We start from the raw sequence: 18,303 nt of genomic DNA, 5'->3' as shown, positions 1-18,303 counted from the left end.
TTTAAGGAACACCTGATCTTATTCTGAAGAAATGAAAACCACTATAATTGATGTCAGGTGGTGACGAATTAGTGTCTTGTGTGGAAGGTCATAGGTTACTCTAAGAGTATGATCACTTATACAAACCAGGTATTTTAGTAATAAAAATTATATAAATGTTTAAGAATTTCAGTAAATGTTATTTTCTCTTTGACGTCGAGGGCTGGGAATAGCTTAATTAATTTAAATTTCTATGATATAATGTGACACTTTTCCTTCCAAACTGGGCATAAGACGAAGCTACATCATCCAGAAGGTCATTTCTGAAGAAGGTATAAACTGATAACCAGCTTGCTGCTTTGCATAGATCATTTGCTGAAGCCTAAGCCCTATGTAACAAGGTTTCCACTGCCCTCGTGAAAGTATCCCCTCAGTATTTATGGCTTCTCACATTCGTTACTCTTATAAGCCTATGAAATTACTTTTCAAATCCACCTTGAAAGAGTATCTCTGGCTGGAGCTTGTCCTTACCTTGGACCTTTGGGAAGTACAATCAGATGATCTGTCTTTTTGAATTCCTTTGTTCTTCAAGAGATGCACAGAATTTTTCATTTGTTGGCTTCGGACAAAGTGACAGAAGTACAGTTTCTTGATTGACATGAAATGTTGAAACTACTGTAGGCAAGAAAGCAGGATTTGTTCATAGCACTACTTTATTGGTGTACATGTTCAAAAAATGGTTCCTTGCACCATAAAGCCGTAAGTTCTCCCACCCTTCTATTGCCACTATAAGTAGTATTTTGAGTGTGAGGCACTTAAGCAAAACTTTATGCAAGTTTCAAACAATTGTGATACTAGAGCCTTCAAAACAAGATTTATTTTTACATGCCTGACAATATGAATCTTTTAAAAACATTTATCCATTTTCGTATTCATTGGGTCATATTTTGCCGAGAGACAGGCTACTACTGAATCAACTGTAGATATTGAGCCTGCTTATTGGTTTCAGTTTCTTGAAAGGGATTCATACTATCCAGACTTTTTAAATTAGAGTACTGCTTCTCCAATTGATCCTATTCCTTATCCATAAGTTCTCAAATCACCTGATGTACTATGAACACTCCTCGTTTGTGTTGCTATCTCCAAAAGAGGAATCCTGTGAAGTAGATGAGACTAGCATATCCTTTTTCCCCATAGTCTTATTATGTTTAATTAATACATCCACCATCTCGGGGTTAAATGTCCTGGGTTCCTATTTAGTCTCTCCTTCGCTATCACATGAAACTGTCCCAAAAGAATCTAAAGATCCCAATAATGAAACCTTTTGCATACTATCCCAAGTCTACAACCACCTGGGGGTAAATTTATTATTTGAAAAAGTGGAGATGTTGCCCACAGCAAGCAATCAGATTCTAGCTGTCATTTTGCAGAATGTACTAAATAAATAACTAGAATACGATTGGTTGCTATAGGAAACCTCTCCACTTTTTCAAACCTGCAGCTTGATAAAGTTACCCCCTGGTATTTTAACCCCTTGACATGCATGAAGCTCTTCTATTAAAACACATGATTTCATCATCCAGCTAATCGGCTCCTTATATTGTTCTGAGGGTTGCACTGAATTTTCTCAATGACCAATACAACCCACACCTAAAACCTCTTTATTATCAGAGGTAGGTCCTAAGTTGACCCAGAAGTTACGTCACCTGATAACTGTGCGTATCTTGTGAGTTACCTCTGACTTTGCAGGGCGCATATCCATAAGAAGTGACATCAAGACCCTCTTGATTTTCACAGAGAACCATAGGTAAACCCAGGAAAAATTTATAAAAACTTACTACACACATTATATATATATATATTATATACACAACCACCTATACCTTCTGGGGTGTCAACTTTTCTCCTATCTCAGCTGATTAAGGATGAGCTGATTCATTAGGGCTGCCATGGAGCCTGAGGAGTTAAGATTGCTTACTTAATTTCAATTGCAGGTGATCAAAAAAGGTACAGGCATCGGAACCAGTGCAGGAAATCCCAGGCAATACATATCCAAGACCTTAAGAAGATGGGTCCTGGGCACTTGTCTACATCCACAGGAGATATTTCATAGTACTCCTGTTGTGATTGACTTTTATACTGATGATCAGACCCTGTAAGATTGCACGACTTAAGCGTACAATATGTGATGACAACATACAACAGTAGATTGGAGCAGCACATTGTAAAGGCTATTCTAATTTTGTTTTATTCTAGGGCACAGGCTGTCTACGAAAATATGATCCAATCATATTAGGTTTAGACTCTTACGTGCCATTGGGGGATGCTGCGATACATAGGGGTACAGTAGGTGGAATTGGAGCTAGGGCACTTTAAATTTTAAACTGAAGGACAGCTCCACCACTACTATGCCCATCCCATGGGTGCCATCTTCAATTTTAGTAAAGAGCCTCATGGAGTACAGTGCTTTTCTTTAAGGCTCTGTGCCCTGGATTAGTAGATTATTTCTAGAGCAGTCAGGTCATTGATTCTGTTATCAAACATTATCTTCTGGATGGGACGTCTGTAGATGCTCAGTTTGGAAGGCAGACTCCAATATGAATAAAAGGAAAAAAAAAAAAAGTATCCAGCACTGTTTATTTTGCTTGATTTTCCATGTACTTTAGGTACAGCCCATTAGTTGCAGCTCCCATGAAGGTGAGACAAAATTACCATCAATTTCCTCAAGATACTCCACATCAGCTATTCCCACCTATATGGTCAGGTTATAGTCTTCAGAAACCACTTTAAGTTTCTCAAGACACCAGGAAAAATTATTCAAACTATATGCCTCAGGGCCATCTCGTTGCCCTGCCTCTACTTAGCCTACTGGGGAGTTAATCCATTGATAATATAAGGATACTCATAACGCTACATGACATTAGCAGCACAAAATAATCTCACCATATCCTTTAAGACTTAAACATTTCTACACTGACATAGCTCTCAACCCATTGCAAACTATAAAACTTGATATGCAGTCTAGTATTGTCTAAAATATGTTTATTAAGGACCTGAATCTCAAAAATAATTTTATATATAAAAAAATAAGTAAAACCAATGTCACTCAACATATCCCAATGTTGTCTAACAGGGCAAGGTGAAACGTTTTGGGGATATTGAATTTCAGAGACGCACCAGATGCACTCTTTTTCCAGGTACTGTGGCTGCCACTTCTATGGGAGAGGAAAACTGAGCAGATACTTCACCAAGGATTAAATCCCCCTGCTTTATAAAGTGATTTTTATCTTTTCATTTTAGCTTTGTCAATTCTTTGTATTTATTTTAGCAACAAGTATAAGCCCCCAAGCAAATCTATATACGCCATTCATTAACATTCCCTCCACTCTTCTATCACTTTCAGTGAAACCACCATCTCATTATTTGTATAAAACTTAACAAGCAAGACACAGATGGAAGTAAAGCTTTATTTTCAAATGCATTTCATTTTACAGCTTCTTTACATTTATGGAGTCTCAGGGGGGGGAAGAACACACTTGCCCTATGTGGTGGTTGGACTTGGACAGATGTAGATACGCAAGAGGTAGGTGTAATAACCCAACAAGTTATTTTTGAGCTGCAATGGGTGGAGGGTCTTGTATATTTATGTACACAGTGGAAGGAATGGATTATAATAAATGATCGTTTGCATTTGCTAGAGCTTAGACATCTCAGAAAACGATCAAGCCTTACAAGTCCAGTGGTGTATGAACTTTCCAGGTGGGGAGAGGTGTGCAAGATTCTGGGTGGTAGGCATGTGTCAATTTAAATTGAAACATTAACATGCTTTAGTTATGTCTATACTATCACAGCAGAGTCTTTGAACAGCTTTTTACTACATCAAATATGATAGAAATCTTCTGTGTGTATACATTTCAGAAAGTGCTCTGTCAGGTTAAGACCTATCAGTTCTGTATTGTTACTGTCTGGTGTTTTAGAGGTGTTACAATATGTGGTTATGCAGCCAAGAGCATAAAGTAGAAATTACAATAAAGTGGACATTTTACCTACAGATAGTGTGAAATAAAGTTAGTCATTGTTTAAAGAATTTTTTTTATTAACTACATAAACAGTGGTTATAGTACAGAATGTTAGAGCCAAATATTCAAATTACATACAAAGGAATGACACCTGCATGACATAGAAATGCTCATTTATCAGATTCTGAAAAAAATAAAGGTGTTTAACATCAGTTAGATGTGCTCACTGTATGCTCCATAATTTTATGCATGGCCCGGGCGACTGGACGTGCAGTTGTCAGGTATTCTAACAAACTGGACAGCCATTTGTTTTTCTGCGTTACACAGGAGCAATCAGGAGAAAACAGGAAACAGCCAAGCACTCTGCACTGCAACACGCCACCTTAACAGCTAACCAGCATTACTCAACTGCTACACAACTGCGCCTAGTGCACAAAAATACACAAGAGAAAAGATTAGAGTTGTGGACAAACATAAACACTCCCTTGAAACATTGTTACATGAGCATTTGATAGAAAATACAGTTGCATTTCAGTAGCACCCATTAAAACGCTATTACATACAGGAAATTTCAAAGTGAAAATTGAACGATTAATGAAGCTTCTCATGTCCAAGCACAGGCATCTACAGTTAGGGGAAACATTTGACAGAACATCCAACAACCCCCTTTGGAGTTGAAAGAAATCTTTATTAAACAGAAACAAAATTACCTCAAATATCCAAGCCAACAATGAAATCTGTTGTCGTTCACTAAATTACAAGAAATTTGAATAACAGCAACAAAATGGCACATAAAATATAAAGTCTGCCACACGAGGCGCAACTTAAACAGGTAAAAATTTAGAACAAAAACCATACAAATAACCACCTTATCGGTAGGCTGTTTGCTTGCTCCGTGAAGGTTTGAGGGGTTTACAACTACTGAACGATCATCACAGACATGTCCAGTGTGTCGAATTCTTTATGAAGACTCTGGAGTTGGGGAGAATAAGGAGAAAAAGACAATTAGTATCTCAATTAACAGCATCCTAAGAACTACAGTACACGCAAGGACAATATTTACCAGACATTTGACAGATCTGGGTAGGGGCAGAAATCGTAAGAGCAAGGTTATCACATGTTGTCCCCCTGTAAACTGTTGAGGGCAGTTGACATTTCTTCTATTAGTGCTCTTAATGTGGTTTGTACATTAACAGGGATTTTAGGAGGTATTTGTAATTAAACTTGAAACACAGCTGAAAGACCAAACAGTTGAGATTAAAGACACACTATCCTTGAAAGTGGGAGTCCTAAGACTTATTAACCTAAGCAAAGTGTGCAAAGGTCATTTCTGAACTGTACATAGTCCTTTCTGACAATGTGTTACACATTACCTGCTGGAAGCCATGATAAACAGATGAAAGTGTACAGTAAGGTAGCAAAACCCTAAAAATCCCTTGCATTGTCCAGATTGAAGTGTCACTGCTCCTTCACCCTCATAGTACTTGAGCCTAACTAAAGAGGAGTAACATGAAACAGTGTCTGACAGATTCCAGGATAGTGCATCTTCAACAACAGACACAAACCTGCTCCATTATACGCCCACAGAAACTGCTCCCTGGAGGATCAGGAAAAACCACTTAATATCTGCAATACAGCTCACTACTCCTTAAGCAACTGGAGCCCGCAGCTTTGAGGGGAAAATGCAGATATTGGTTTAAACAGTCATCAAATGGATAGCCCAAACATAACATTTTAAAACACCACATAACACCCAGCAACCTATAGACCTGCTTAACAGGTTACAGTAAGTGAAGCCTGGTATATATACACACATCTATAAATCTTTTCCCAGTAACTGGCGGTGTTAAACGATTGAGTGTTTAAAGTACAAGATTACTGTTTTTAAAGCCTAACTAAAAGCCTTCAAACCCTTCACAAAGCACATGCTCAAACAAATTACCTCAAGTCTAAGAAGACACAGCTCCTTCCTCTTCTGGAGATTTTGGAGGTGGTGTTGGGGACCTCGATCTGGATTTTGAGTTCTTTGGTGGGGGCGAAACCCCAGTTCTAGACCTGGAGCGAGACCGTGATCTGGACACAGAGGAAGACTTGGACTTTGACCTCCGGGCAGAGCGAGATTTGGAAGTAGATCGAGAACGGGACCTAGTGCGGGAACGAGACTTGGAGCGACTGTAGCGAGACCGGCTGCGTGACCGTGATCGACTCTTGCTTCTGGATCGGCTGCGTCGTCTTCGTCTTGGACTGAAATAAGGGAAACTGGTTAGACATTGCAATAGTCAATTATTTTCTAGAACATATACCCATGACATCAATCCATAAGATTGTCCAACCAAGTGGTGCCTTACATATACAGTTCTACTGTACCCCAATTACCAATGTCCAGCAAGAGTGATGCAAGTAGACTAAAGGAGATTACATTTAAAAAAAACCTGAATAGTCCTCTATTCTCATTATTTACTTATATAGCGCAACCAATTCCACAGCACTGTACAGGGAACTCACTCACATCAGTCCGTCCCATTGGAACTTAGTCTCTATTGGTATGTGTATGTTAGGAAATGTTTGAATAAGGTTAATTTAATAACAGTCAATTAACCTACCAGTATGTTTTCGGAGTGTGGGATGAACCCCAGGCAAACACAGGGAGAACATACAAGCTCCACACAGATAAGGCCATGCTCAGGAAACAAACTCATGACCTTAGTTGCTGTGAGGCAGAAGTGCTAACCACTAAGCCTCCATGCTGCCCATGGACCTGCCTTGTTGACAGGCCACAGTAGTATCACTCAGTGAAATCATGGGTATGAATACCAGATTTATTCTTTAATTTGCATCTAAATAGTCTTAATGCCTCAACAAGCTTTTCAATCTACCACTCACAGTATATGATCAAGTGAAGAAGCAAAAAATAATCATAAACCTGTAACTGCACATAATACTGAATACATACCACCCGGATAGGGAAAATACTGATGCAGGGTAACAAAGGATCACTGACCTATGATATAGAAGTCTGTGTGCATGCCAGTAATCTTTTACAAAGTAAAAAAATAATATCTGACAATTAAACATCGTTTATAACCAATTACTAATTATTTTAGACTGGACAATCCAACACCAATCAACTGTATGCAAGAATATAGATTTAAGACAAAATACTTGCATTACATCCCACCTCCCACAGATTAGTAATCCTGGTCCATAGAGACGATACATTTAGATCACACCTGGATTAGATCAATATACATCGGATACCAAAGATTATCTGAGAGGCGGGTAAATCTATATGGACGATGGAGGCAGCGCCATCTTGGATGACCCGCATGGTCGGCTCAGACAGCCACAGGCCTGCTCTCCCTACCAGGCACAAAGATGGAGGACACTCACCTCCTGCTCCGGCGGCTGTAGTCGCCGTATCTCCTAGGCGGGGGCCCTCGGCGTCCGTGGTGGGAGTCGGGCGGGCGGCCGTAGCGCGCCATCTGCACCCGCAGCTCTCGGCCGTCCAGCACCGCCCCGTCCATGGCGTCCATCGCGTCCTCCGCGTCCCGCTTGTCGTGGAAGCGGACGAAGGCGAAGCCGCGGCTCTCCTTGGTGTAGCGGTCACGGGGGATGTAGACGTCGCCGACGCGGCCGTACTTCTCGAACACGCGGCGCAGGGTCTCCGGGGACGTCCGGTACGTCAGGTTATCTACCTTGAGAGAAGTCATGCCTTCCACGTCTGGCGGAGGCCGACCGTAGCTCATAGTGGTCGATCTACCAACTTAAGACACCGAGTTATCGGTGTAGTAGACTGCCGTCTGTGGAGGATACGTCCGCCCGCCGTCCTCCTGCCTCTCGCTCTCCGCCTCCAGGCGGCTGCCAACACCGGACTGAAATAAGATCGAGCCCGAAGCTCTTCCCCTCCCTTATAACCGCCTCGTTGTGCCACAAAATGGCGGCGGCTGGGAAGGTAAGCTTCTGGCTTTCCCGCCCCTCTCCGCGGAGCCAATCAGGACTTTAGAAATAGCTTTGGGATAGCGCCTCATTGGCTATCTATCCGAGTGGCCACGCCCATCGCAGGCATCATCTCCCGACAAGATGGCGGATACCTAGCCTCATGGCGTACATACTCCCGCCACAACGGCGCTTGGTTATTTGCATAGAAAAGTATACGTTTGTTGAAATGGCCGACGTTGCAATGGTATTCTTTATGTAGCCATGAGCGTTAAGACAATCCAAACACTAGCAATAGTAGAAGATAGACATGAGAAGTTGTCAGTATTTGTGGGAATTTGAGTGCTTTAAGGCAATACAGCAATTAGGGCATATGTAGAATGCATGCCAGCAGAATCTCTGGTGAACTCCATAAAAGTATGTTATTACGAGGGCTGGGCAGGGGGGTATTAGGCCTCAGGGCTGCTCTGTCTGACAGCTATTTGAGCCCCCGTTGAATACAATATTTAATGAATATTACAAGCGGCCCTCGTGTGACGCGGCCCCCTGTGCGCCCCGCACTTTGCCAGCCCGTGCCTGGTTATTACCCCCAAGTAGTAGAACTGCAGACTTCCATGAATGGGATCCCCACAGGTCAGGAAATACCCCATCTGTACTGATCTCACAGACCAAAAACATTTTTCTATCCTAGTTCACCAGCAAAAAATGCTCACATGAAAAGAAATGACAGGAAAATTGCTCACGGATAAAACCCCACTGACACAAATGCCCACAAGAAAAATGCTCACATAGAAAAATACCCACATATAGTAATTACCTACAGCTCTGAGATAATTACATATGATTGCACAGACAGAGAACTAGCTTGAATAGACTTTTTTAAACTTATTAAAACAAACATATAAACAAAGAAGCGTCTGGCCTACAATAATTGCTCTTAACAATTCCTCTTAACTATCTACATCCTCACAATATTTGTATCATTTTCCAAGAGTTAAAGAGATGGAAGTTTGTATAGCAATAAATTAATATACTTATTTACTATATGTGGGTATTTTTTTGTTCTTTGAGAATCTATGTACAAATGAAACCAACACGAAATGCAATTGCTCCTTTGCATTACTGAAATGCTGCAAAACCAGTTATTTGGGGGATTTCACAGGGATAGGGCCGGTGTAAGCATGTCTGGTGCCCCCCTGCAAAAAAAATAAATTTGCGCCCTCCTCTTGTATAAATTATTGTTTAAGTCTATAATTCTTTGCTTCTTTTAATACAGATCATATAATAAAACGTAATAAAGAGAGTAATACATGAAACCGCAAGCATTTATTGATATATGAATAATATAAGTGAAGAATATGTATTGTTTGTAATACAATTTTACATTTTCTGCAAATTACAGAGATGTAAATATGACTATTATATACAATATTATTAAGGACACTGATACAATAATATCATTTCTCCATAAACTCATAAGATAATAGAAATTGTAGGAGTGGGTAAGAAGTTATTGTCACTTACTTTTTAGGTGTCCTGGATGCAAGTCTCCCCTCTCTCTCTCCAAAGGTTCCAAACTTTTTTGGTCTGAGACACCCTCACAGTCTCAGTAATTTTTCAAAGGCACCCCTAGGCCAAAATAAAAACATAAAAGGTTAAATAGAGGGGACAGTCTCCTTCTTCATCACACTCTTCTCCTTCATAAACATATGTCACCTCCTTCTATACACTGTGCCCCTTTATCACCACACTGTGCCCCCTTCATCATCACACTGCACACATGCTATTTTTATGCTTTTTATGTCTCCCCACATTCACATTTCGCACATCATGCTGTTTTTTTGTCTTTTATGAGCCCATTTCTCATTCTTTTTCTCCCCCTTGCCTTTTTTTGTCTCCCCTTTCTTTCAAGCTGCGCCACGTTTTCATTATATTTCTCCACTTTAAAGCTGCGCCCCTTTTTCATTATTTTTCTCCTCATTGCTTTTTCTCTCCTTTTTTTTAAAGCTGCGCCCCTTTCTCATTCTTTTTCTCTGACTTACCTTTCTATTGCCTTCTTTGTTCTCTTCTGTCTTCTTTTCTCCAAGTTCTCTTATTTTTCTGTCTTTTGTCGGCGCTCCTCTTCATCCATTCCTCACTGCTCAGTCTGCAATGAATGTTAGGCGCGATGTGCGTGATGACATCACGCCTGACATTCATTGCAGAGGGAGGAGGGCGCTGCCGCAACGGACATCAGGTGAGTATTTTTTTTTTTTTTTAAGGCCGGCGGAGAAGTGGGGGATGGCAGGCGGGGGCAGCGCCCCTAAGGCCTGGCGCCCCCCGCTTTGCTTATCCCGCTTCCCCGCTTCCCGTGTTCCGCCGGCCCTGCACAGAGCTGGAGACACCACCACAGACCTAACAACTTGAATTTTCTTTTGACTGGGATTCATCAAAACAGAAAACGTAGGGCTTTACAGTTGCTCCTCATTGCGTACACATGTTGCAGCATGCAACCATCATCACTATCAGTCGGCATTTACACCCGTCCTGTAGCTGGTGCAAGAGATATGACAGAAAAACACGAACCTTTGAGATGTCCAAAGTTTTAATCGGGCACTGCTCGAGCTTGGCACGACCTTACTGTACATTGACTGCTCGCATACATCCATTCCTCTCCCGGTTCCACCCATAAAATCGTGGGCTTTCACAAGTGTCCATTGTGCTAAACGATGAATTCGATGGTGTTTAGTCTGTTTCTGGACATGTGCAGTGCAATTTGACGCAAAATACGGCACGTATCAGCATTTACATTCCCTGTTTTTTTTCAGAGCGGGTTAAATTTGCATTAGCTGCAACAAATGGAACAAGAAACGTGAAACAACACAGCACACCCTAATGCAATAAAAAATGTGATACTGATAATGAAAACTGCGTCCCATTGTCAGACAAATTACATGTGTTGTACTTAAATACCATTTGTCTGCCACCATTATGGATACTATGAAAATGCCACCATATAACCTCATCAAGTCACCATGTCTCATAGTGACAACGTATAACCTTATTCCCAGAAAGTACTCACCAGATCCTGATACTGTGCGATGCCCCCTGGTAGGAGCTTATTTGGATTGGTTAAAGTGCTAAGGCTGGGTACACACTACAGGTTTTTCACCCAAGTATCGGGACAATCACACGATAAGTGATATTCATCCCAATATCGTATTAGTGTGTACTCTTCAACAATGAACGATTATCGTTCCAAAGCTCATTGTATCATTTTATTTGATTTTATAAACGTACTAAATATCTCGCTTAATGGTGGAACAATGGTGTTTCGGATGTAAAGTGTGTATGCATTCACGACTAGATTTCTATAGAGTTTAGTGTCACGATCTTTTCAGCTCTTGGTTATGTAGATGAAGAGCACAGATCTGCCAAATAAATTAAGGGTACCTGGTCAGCTGTTTAAAAATGAGATGCACAAAATATAGACATGCAATAAACCAATTAGGGCATACGTAGAATGCATGCCAGCAGAATCTCTGTTGAACTCCATAAAACTATGTTATTACCCCCAAGTAGTAGAACTGCAGACTCCCATGAATAGGACCCAACACAGATCAGGAAATACCCCATCTGTACTGATCTTGAAGTTCTTGTAATGCAATGGAATTTATTTTATTTCATAAAGAAACATTTAAATTGGCTCATGGCAGGAAAGACCCTGACAATGTCATAGACAAAAGCATAATCACTGGGAATTTTCTCCTACAGGTACTGTGAGGATACCTAGAGAAGAAATGAGGAAGACACTGATTATTTCCAAATGTACATTAGACATGGTACTCCAAATTACAGAAAACAAAAGTGTCCAGAAAGCCCCAAGTATTCCAGGTAATAGAACCTTTTCTTAATTAGAAATATAAATCCCCCCCACAAATATTATGAATGAAACAGCTGCCAAGCATTGTAAGCCTAGGTACACAAGTTTCAATAGGCCTGTGGACATGAAGGAGTTAAGTATCTCTGAATGATGATGTGGCAGCAGCCAGGGATCTCTGGGAGATGTAGTTCCCAGCTTCCTCTGCACATGGTGAGCAGACAATGAGGCTTTAGTTCTTTGTCTTTCAGCAGACATTTTATTATAACGCCAACATATCCTGCAGCGTTGTACCAAGGTCTATAACCTTAAAGCTCTGCATTCATTTTGAGTAGGGTTTCATGTTAACAGCAGATACTGCTCCCTCCCACAGATTATCAACACACCATACCCAGAAGAAATGGTTTATGTATGTGCTGCAGACACAGGGGGGGTAGTCGTCTTTTTGCAGAAGTGCATGCTCCTCCCATGTTAAAAATCTGCAGCCTCATCATTTGACTTCATTTCCCAATAAGCTCAGGGAGACTCCACCTTGATCAGCTGACATCTGGAAGAAGTGTGGGATAAAATATGTCTGTCTCTTACAAGTCAGCTGACTAGAAGTCGTCCCGTTTCCTTCACCCGGCAAACTTGTCCTATCTTATGTGCTGAGGCTGGGGCCAGTCTGCAGAGCTCGGATCCACCAGGTAGGGAGACCCAATATAAAATGAATGGCTTAATTTGTTTTCATGTGTTGTGCAGTATAAGACAGTGTATGAAAGGCAGGAAATGGTTCCTGGAAGAACCGGTTTCTTTTTCTGTCCCTCCTATTAGACTTAGAACGTTGGTATAAACAGTTTAACATTAGTATTCTAGAACTCATTAAAAATAAAAGAACTGCACATAAACTTGCTGACTAAACGTAGTACATTGATTCAGGCAATGATGTATCCCTGGTCCTTCCTGTTCTATTTTCCTAGTTTTTTTTTCATTTAGGGCTCTTACCCACTGGTGGTTTTGAAATGTGTTTTTAACACATGTAAATGTGTTTGGTCCTAGAAACATTATTTCTGATGTTACCATACCCATCACTGTCTTTACTTGCACTGTGTTTGCATGTAGCTTGTTCTATTTTTTTTTTTTAATTATATTTAATGTTAGTGATAATGCACAACTTGGTGGTGGTTTTTGTTTTGCCCACCACCCCACCTTCCTGTTTACATTCTATGGCTATAAATAAGCAGCATATTGCACTTTAAAACAAAACTTGAGCTTTGCTTTGAAACAGATACTGTTGCCGGGACCTCCAATGTTATTATTTTTTTGCTTCACTACGTGGTGCTTTGTGCTCTGTGGTGTTAGAAAACAACCAAGCAGGGTTCCCCTGAAGCTCTGCTTGGGGAAGCACATCTTATTCAAAGAAACATAAACAATAATTTAATACATTATGAAATAAATATCAGTTTGTACTTTACTAACCGTGTAAGTTAAATATATTGTGAGACGTCTGCCTCACAGCACTGGGGTCATGAGTTCAATTCCCAACCATGGTCTTATTTGTGAGGAGTTTGTATGTTCTCTCCGTATTTGTGTGTGGGTTTCCTTCCGGGTGCTGCTGTTCCCTCCCACACACCAAAAACATACTGGTAGCTTAATTGGCTGGTTTCAAAATTGACCCTAGTCTGTGTATTTGACTGTGTGTGTGTTAGGGAATTTAGACTGTAAGATCCAATGGGGCAGGGACTAATGTGAGTTAGTTCTCTTTACGGTGCTGCATTCTTAGTGGCGCTATATGGCTAAATAATAATGATTACAGTCAATCTAGATTCCCCTGTGAACAGATGGTGTGTGTGTATATAATATAGTGTTGTAGTTTTATAATACTCTGGAAATCAACTAATCACACAAGTGGTGATTAACAGACAGCTTGCCAGGGAGAGGGCATAGTACGCTGAATAAATGCCCTCTCCTGGGAAAACAAAGTTCAACGGACCATACTTAGTTTTTGCTTGTGCTATAGTATACAAGGTAAAACAAAAAAAATTACATTATAGGAATTGTGAGAGTTTAATGTGGGGTAGTGCTCAGTAATCAATTTTAAAAATAATAATTCAAGTCATTCTTTTTCTCCCTATTTATTTGGAATCACTGTGTACAGTAAAAACAATTTATACATGTGTTTGCAGACGAGCGCTTTCTACAGAAACCTTGCACAGTAGCTACAAGTTGCTTCATTCACTGCTTCCTACACTGTAGACAAATGCATCAGATGTAATCCAGGATAAACCTATTGTTTGCCACGATAACAAGCCTTTGACACTAGTGAATAAAAACAGTGGAGATATTAACTGCAGATCACCACGTAAAGAAATTTAGGGCTCATGAGCTACATTGTGCTCTTAACATCCCAGCGTATATCTGCAGACCTGAAAAAATTGTCAAAACTTTCACCACTGTAACCTGCCTATAACTCGGCAGATCTAAATGGTTTATCAGTAGGGCACAATGGGATGAGTGCTTTGTATTTCTGTCCAATCACATCCATTTACAGTTGAGGCACACATACTACAATTGTATTTTTTAGCGATAAGATTTGATTTATCAGTAATTATTGATCTATTTGACTGTACATATCATAGATCAGGTTATAGCCCCATGTATAAGTGTCTTTTTGTAGGTGGTGGTTTGTTTTTGCATTTCACTAGCAAAATGATCAGATTGAATGAACATATTAGAGTATGCTTTAGGGTATATACACATTTATTTTTATTATTATAGTTTAATAATATTATGTTTGTATTCATTTTTATGATCCACTGTGGCACTCATATCCAAGAAAATCATTGTCAAACTGTTCTCGTGTTATACATACTGTTATATATTAATACTATGCTGAATTGTATAAAAACGCTTTGGATCTCTTCTGCAGTTGGTGGCTACAAAAGTTGTGACCATTTTTCTATTAATTTGATTGGATCTTAAAAGCAACAATGACTCCGGAGCAGAAGAAATTCTTGAACATTTTTGTCCTGGGTTTCGCTTTCATGTTCATGTTTACCGCCTTCCAGACATGCGGTAATGTTGCGGTAAGTGTCCTGGCAACACACAATTGTGTTTCATCTGAACAACGTTCTGTTAAACCAATCAATAATTTTGTACATGACTTACCGGTATGTCCTGTTTTGGGGGGTTATCCATTCCAAAGGCTTTGACACTTTTTTTTTTTTATAAGAACACGCAAACCTAACAATTGCCACTCTTGGCAAAAGCATTACTATTCCAATCTGAGAGGGATTAATGTCATTTGAAAGCTACATATATAATTGTGACTTTCTCCCAGTAGCTAGGAAGAAACTGAATACAGTGTGATTTTTACTTTTAGTTAAAAACAAACAAATGTGTTTCCAAACACTTTGTATATAGAGAAAATAGAAATGATGAAATGTTTATGTAAACAAATATAAATTGTAATGTATTCTATCATCAGTGTGACTTTGATTTTCAAAATGCATGTATAGATTTTACAATGACACGGATGTCTTGTTGGCTGAATGGCACTGATTGCTTAGTGGCAAAACCAGTGGATGATTCCAGGATATCTATCCATGATACTGTTTGTTGAGGTTAAAGAGGTTATCCAGTTTGGTCAAATCTTTACTCTTCAATCCCTTTCAGCCTTAACGATGGGCAAGTCCTTTCTAGCCCTTGGTAGAGACAGGAAACGGTACTAGGTAGTATATAGTCAACTCCTCCTCTTCCGTGGTGTCTGAGGATAGCGTGTTTATTTTTTGTATGTGGGGCTTACATGTCTTCACTGCTCCAGGGATGCACTGCTGGTAGGATAAGGGCTATCTACCCCGGAAGCAAATGCAAGGCAATGCATATAGCTTGGAGTTCAGATTTAAAAATGTCAGGGCGTTGTGGATGCGCCCTGTTCAAAGGACGCATCAGGCGTAGCAGAGAACTGCAAATGTCATTCCCTGCACCTCCAGATAGCGCTGCTAGCCTCCTCTGATTCCTCCTGGACGATTGAGCACCAGGAGTAGAGTCGCTAATTCTATTAGACTTGGAACAGACCAGGCGACTAGATACTTATTCTGGGAAAGCACTTCTGGGGGTAAATGTATCAAGCTGAGAGTTTTCCGGTGGGTTTGAAAAGTGGAGATGTTGCCTATAGCAACCAATCAGATTCTAGCTATCATTTTGTAGAATGTACCAAATAAATGATAGCTAGAACCTGATTGGTCTTTCAAACCTGCCGGAAAACTCTCAGCTTGATACATTTACCCCCTGGACTGCCAGCATTATGGTGCCTGAGTGCCTCCCCCTCCCCATCCCAAACAGCCGAAGAGCACCCTTCCTAGGTAAAACCCCAGATTAGGGTTGCTTTTGTTGTTGGATCACTATGTTTAGTTAGTTAGTAAATAATCTCCCTACTCAGTACTCTTTCAGAGCCTGTGGAAGAAAAGACAGATAGTAAAACTTAAGAGCATCGTGTCTGGATCCTGTAACAAACCTTTACTTGGGTGTTGTGAAGGGATCTTCTGTGTAATGTGCAATTCCTGACCTGTAGGAAATCCTTTTCAGCCACCTGAGTAATTTCAAACATTGACCTCTGGGATGAAGAAATCTTTTGTAACTAAGGAAGATTTGTGTGTTATGCAGGGAATGGAGAGAGCAAGTTCCCAGAGAAGTATGCACTTAGATTATGGGCATTGTCAGTCTGAGTTAAATTTTCCGGATCAGATTTCTGCTAGTGTGTCCAGGTAAATTAAAGAACTTCCCTGATTTTTTAATTTGGATAATATAGAGATTCCGCTTAAACACTTATATAAATTCATGACGAAAAATTGAGCATCAAGCTCTACTGCAGTTCAGAATTCCCTGTTTGAAGATCGTAGTAAGAATAGAGTTTTCCTTGTACCACAGCTAGTAATGGACTAGAGCCATAAGGAAAGGGATGAGCTGGAGAAACGTCAATCTAGCCTTAAAAAAAATAGGTGCGGTGGTCCATCTACTGTCAGTGGTGCATGGTCACAGAGCAAGAGGAGATTGTAAATTTTCTGGATTTAAGAGCAGTCTAGAATGCAATTTAATAATTTTATCTTGTCTTACCATCAAACATCTCAGGATTTGCTCAAACAGGACTCTAGTCTCTTTCATAATATAATGTCCTGGACAGACAGCAATCTGAGGTCTCACGGCTGTTCACGTAGCAGTCAAGCAGAATGTAGCAGCCAGTTATCTCCGTTGAAAGCAGATTCATTCAGAATGGACTCTGCGTCAGGAAATCTTTCCGCTGCAGACAAGGACGTTTGGTTCTTCCTCAAATAGAACTAATGGTGACAAGTTAGGACATCAAAGTAGCTTGATTTTTTTTCTCTCTCCACGAAGTTCCAGGAACAGAGGGGGGGATGTTTCTGTTTCGAGGCCTCTACATAAGGATAGAAAGGAACTAACCCATTGTTAAGGCTGCCAGGGAATATTTCAAAGAAAAAGAACGGCAACTAATAGTTGTGTGTGTGATTGCACACGTTAAGTATTGGAAAATAGTCATTAATGTTTTAGCAACCCTTTATGGATATCTAGGGGTAAATGTATCATACTTCGGTTTCTTCAAGTTGCCGGAAATCGGCGCGTTGACGGCTAAAATTTAAGGCGGCGCTGCCTTGTAAAGGGAAACTTGCCTTTACAAGGCAGCGCCGCTTTAAATTTTAGCTGTCAACTCGCCGATTTCCGGCGACTTGAAGAAACCGGAGTATGATACATTTACCCCCTAATTGGAAACTGTTTGTCTAATGTGTATTTCTCATTTTTCACCACAGCAAACCGTGATTGCCAGCTTAAACAACACAGAATTCCATGGCACTGGTTACACAAGGTACATTAAAGTTTGTTTTAACCATTAGGATTTGTTTATAAGGGCTCATGCACATAGGCGTTCTACGTCCATGTGGTATGTATGTGTGTGTGGTAAATGAGTTTTGTGTTTTATAGTGTACTTCATTGGGAAAATAGTGCAGTAATATACATATTAAAGTGGAACTAAACCAAAAAATTAACATGTTGCTATGTTGTAGAACAGCACTGTTCAACCAGTGGACTACATCCAACTTGGTAGGCCTCCCTCTAGACAGCAGATAGCAGTCAGCCTTTGCTGTCCAAAGGCCAACCTGCTTCATTGAACAAGTCCAGCAGTTACTTTAGATAGATAATATAGAAAATTCTATTGCTTTTTGCACAAAAAGTCGACTGGTTTATTTGAGAGGCAACTCTGAAACACCATTTGATTGAAAAATTAAAACACATATTTTTACTTCGCTTTTTAAAAAAACAAGTACCTGTTGAAACAACAGTTCGTTATTTTGGGCTAATATATTCATTTCCGTCACTGCTATTTCTTTAAAGATATGAAATAAAGAGGGACTTGTTTGAAAATACTTCAGTCAAGCTGTGTTTTTGATTGCCCACTTGCCAGCTCTAGGGTTTGGTTTTTGTGAGTGTCAAAACAGCTCTAATTATGAATAAATT

The 18,303-nt window shown here is 40.2% G+C and overlaps 2 protein-coding genes across 7 annotated transcripts in view; one reads left to right on the top strand and one right to left on the bottom strand.

The window, feature by feature from the left end:
- Positions 1-3,432: 3,432 nt before the first annotated feature.
- SRSF2 (serine and arginine rich splicing factor 2) lies at positions 3,433-7,920 on the bottom strand. 6 transcript variants are annotated; one of them, XR_012677738.1, is made up of 4 exons: positions 7,389-7,920; positions 5,941-6,242; positions 5,564-5,667; positions 3,433-4,970 (listed from the first exon to the last, which is right to left on the bottom strand). XR_012677738.1 is itself a non-coding variant. In XM_075177752.1 (3 exons), exons 1-2 carry the CDS (start codon positions 7,742-7,744, stop codon positions 5,948-5,950), a joined length of 651 nt encoding a protein of 216 aa, XP_075033853.1. In that variant the 5' UTR covers positions 7,745-7,920; the 3' UTR covers positions 3,433-5,667; positions 5,941-5,947. The 6 variants fall into 6 exon arrangements, 3 of the variants coding, with proteins under 3 accessions (XP_075033853.1, XP_075033852.1, XP_075033851.1); XR_012677736.1 differs by having other exon boundaries at positions 3,433-4,423; positions 4,867-6,242; XR_012677737.1 differs by having other exon boundaries at positions 5,564-6,242.
- Positions 7,921-12,306: 4,386 nt separating this feature from the next.
- Positions 12,307-18,303, top strand: part of MFSD11 (major facilitator superfamily domain containing 11) — a 32,103-nt gene continuing 26,106 nt past the window's right edge. The window contains exons 1-3 of the mRNA XM_075177749.1: positions 12,307-12,479; positions 14,702-14,858; positions 17,598-17,653. Coding sequence (XP_075033850.1) covers positions 14,763-14,858; positions 17,598-17,653 — 152 coding nt within the window. The 5' untranslated portion in view covers positions 12,307-12,479; positions 14,702-14,762. The remainder of the gene's footprint in view (positions 12,480-14,701; positions 14,859-17,597; positions 17,654-18,303) is intronic.

This window comes from Mixophyes fleayi, chromosome 6 (genome assembly GCF_038048845.1).
Source record: "Mixophyes fleayi isolate aMixFle1 chromosome 6, aMixFle1.hap1, whole genome shotgun sequence".
In the NCBI taxonomy this organism is placed as follows: Eukaryota; Metazoa; Chordata; class Amphibia; order Anura; family Limnodynastidae; genus Mixophyes; species Mixophyes fleayi.
The sequence above is the reverse complement of the archived record's forward strand: the minus strand, read 5'-3'. Positions and strand labels throughout refer to the sequence as shown.

Bases quoted from the DNA above. Each gene is read 5' to 3' on its own strand.
- SRSF2 (XM_075177750.1), bottom strand. From the start codon at position 7,744: ATGAGCTACGGTCGGCCTCCGCCAGACGTGGAAGGCATGACTTCTCTC. The intron at 6,243-7,388 runs GTGAGTGTCCTC...CCCTTATTTCAG, and splicing joins TACAGCCGCCGGAGCAGGAG to TCCAAGACGAAGACGACGCA.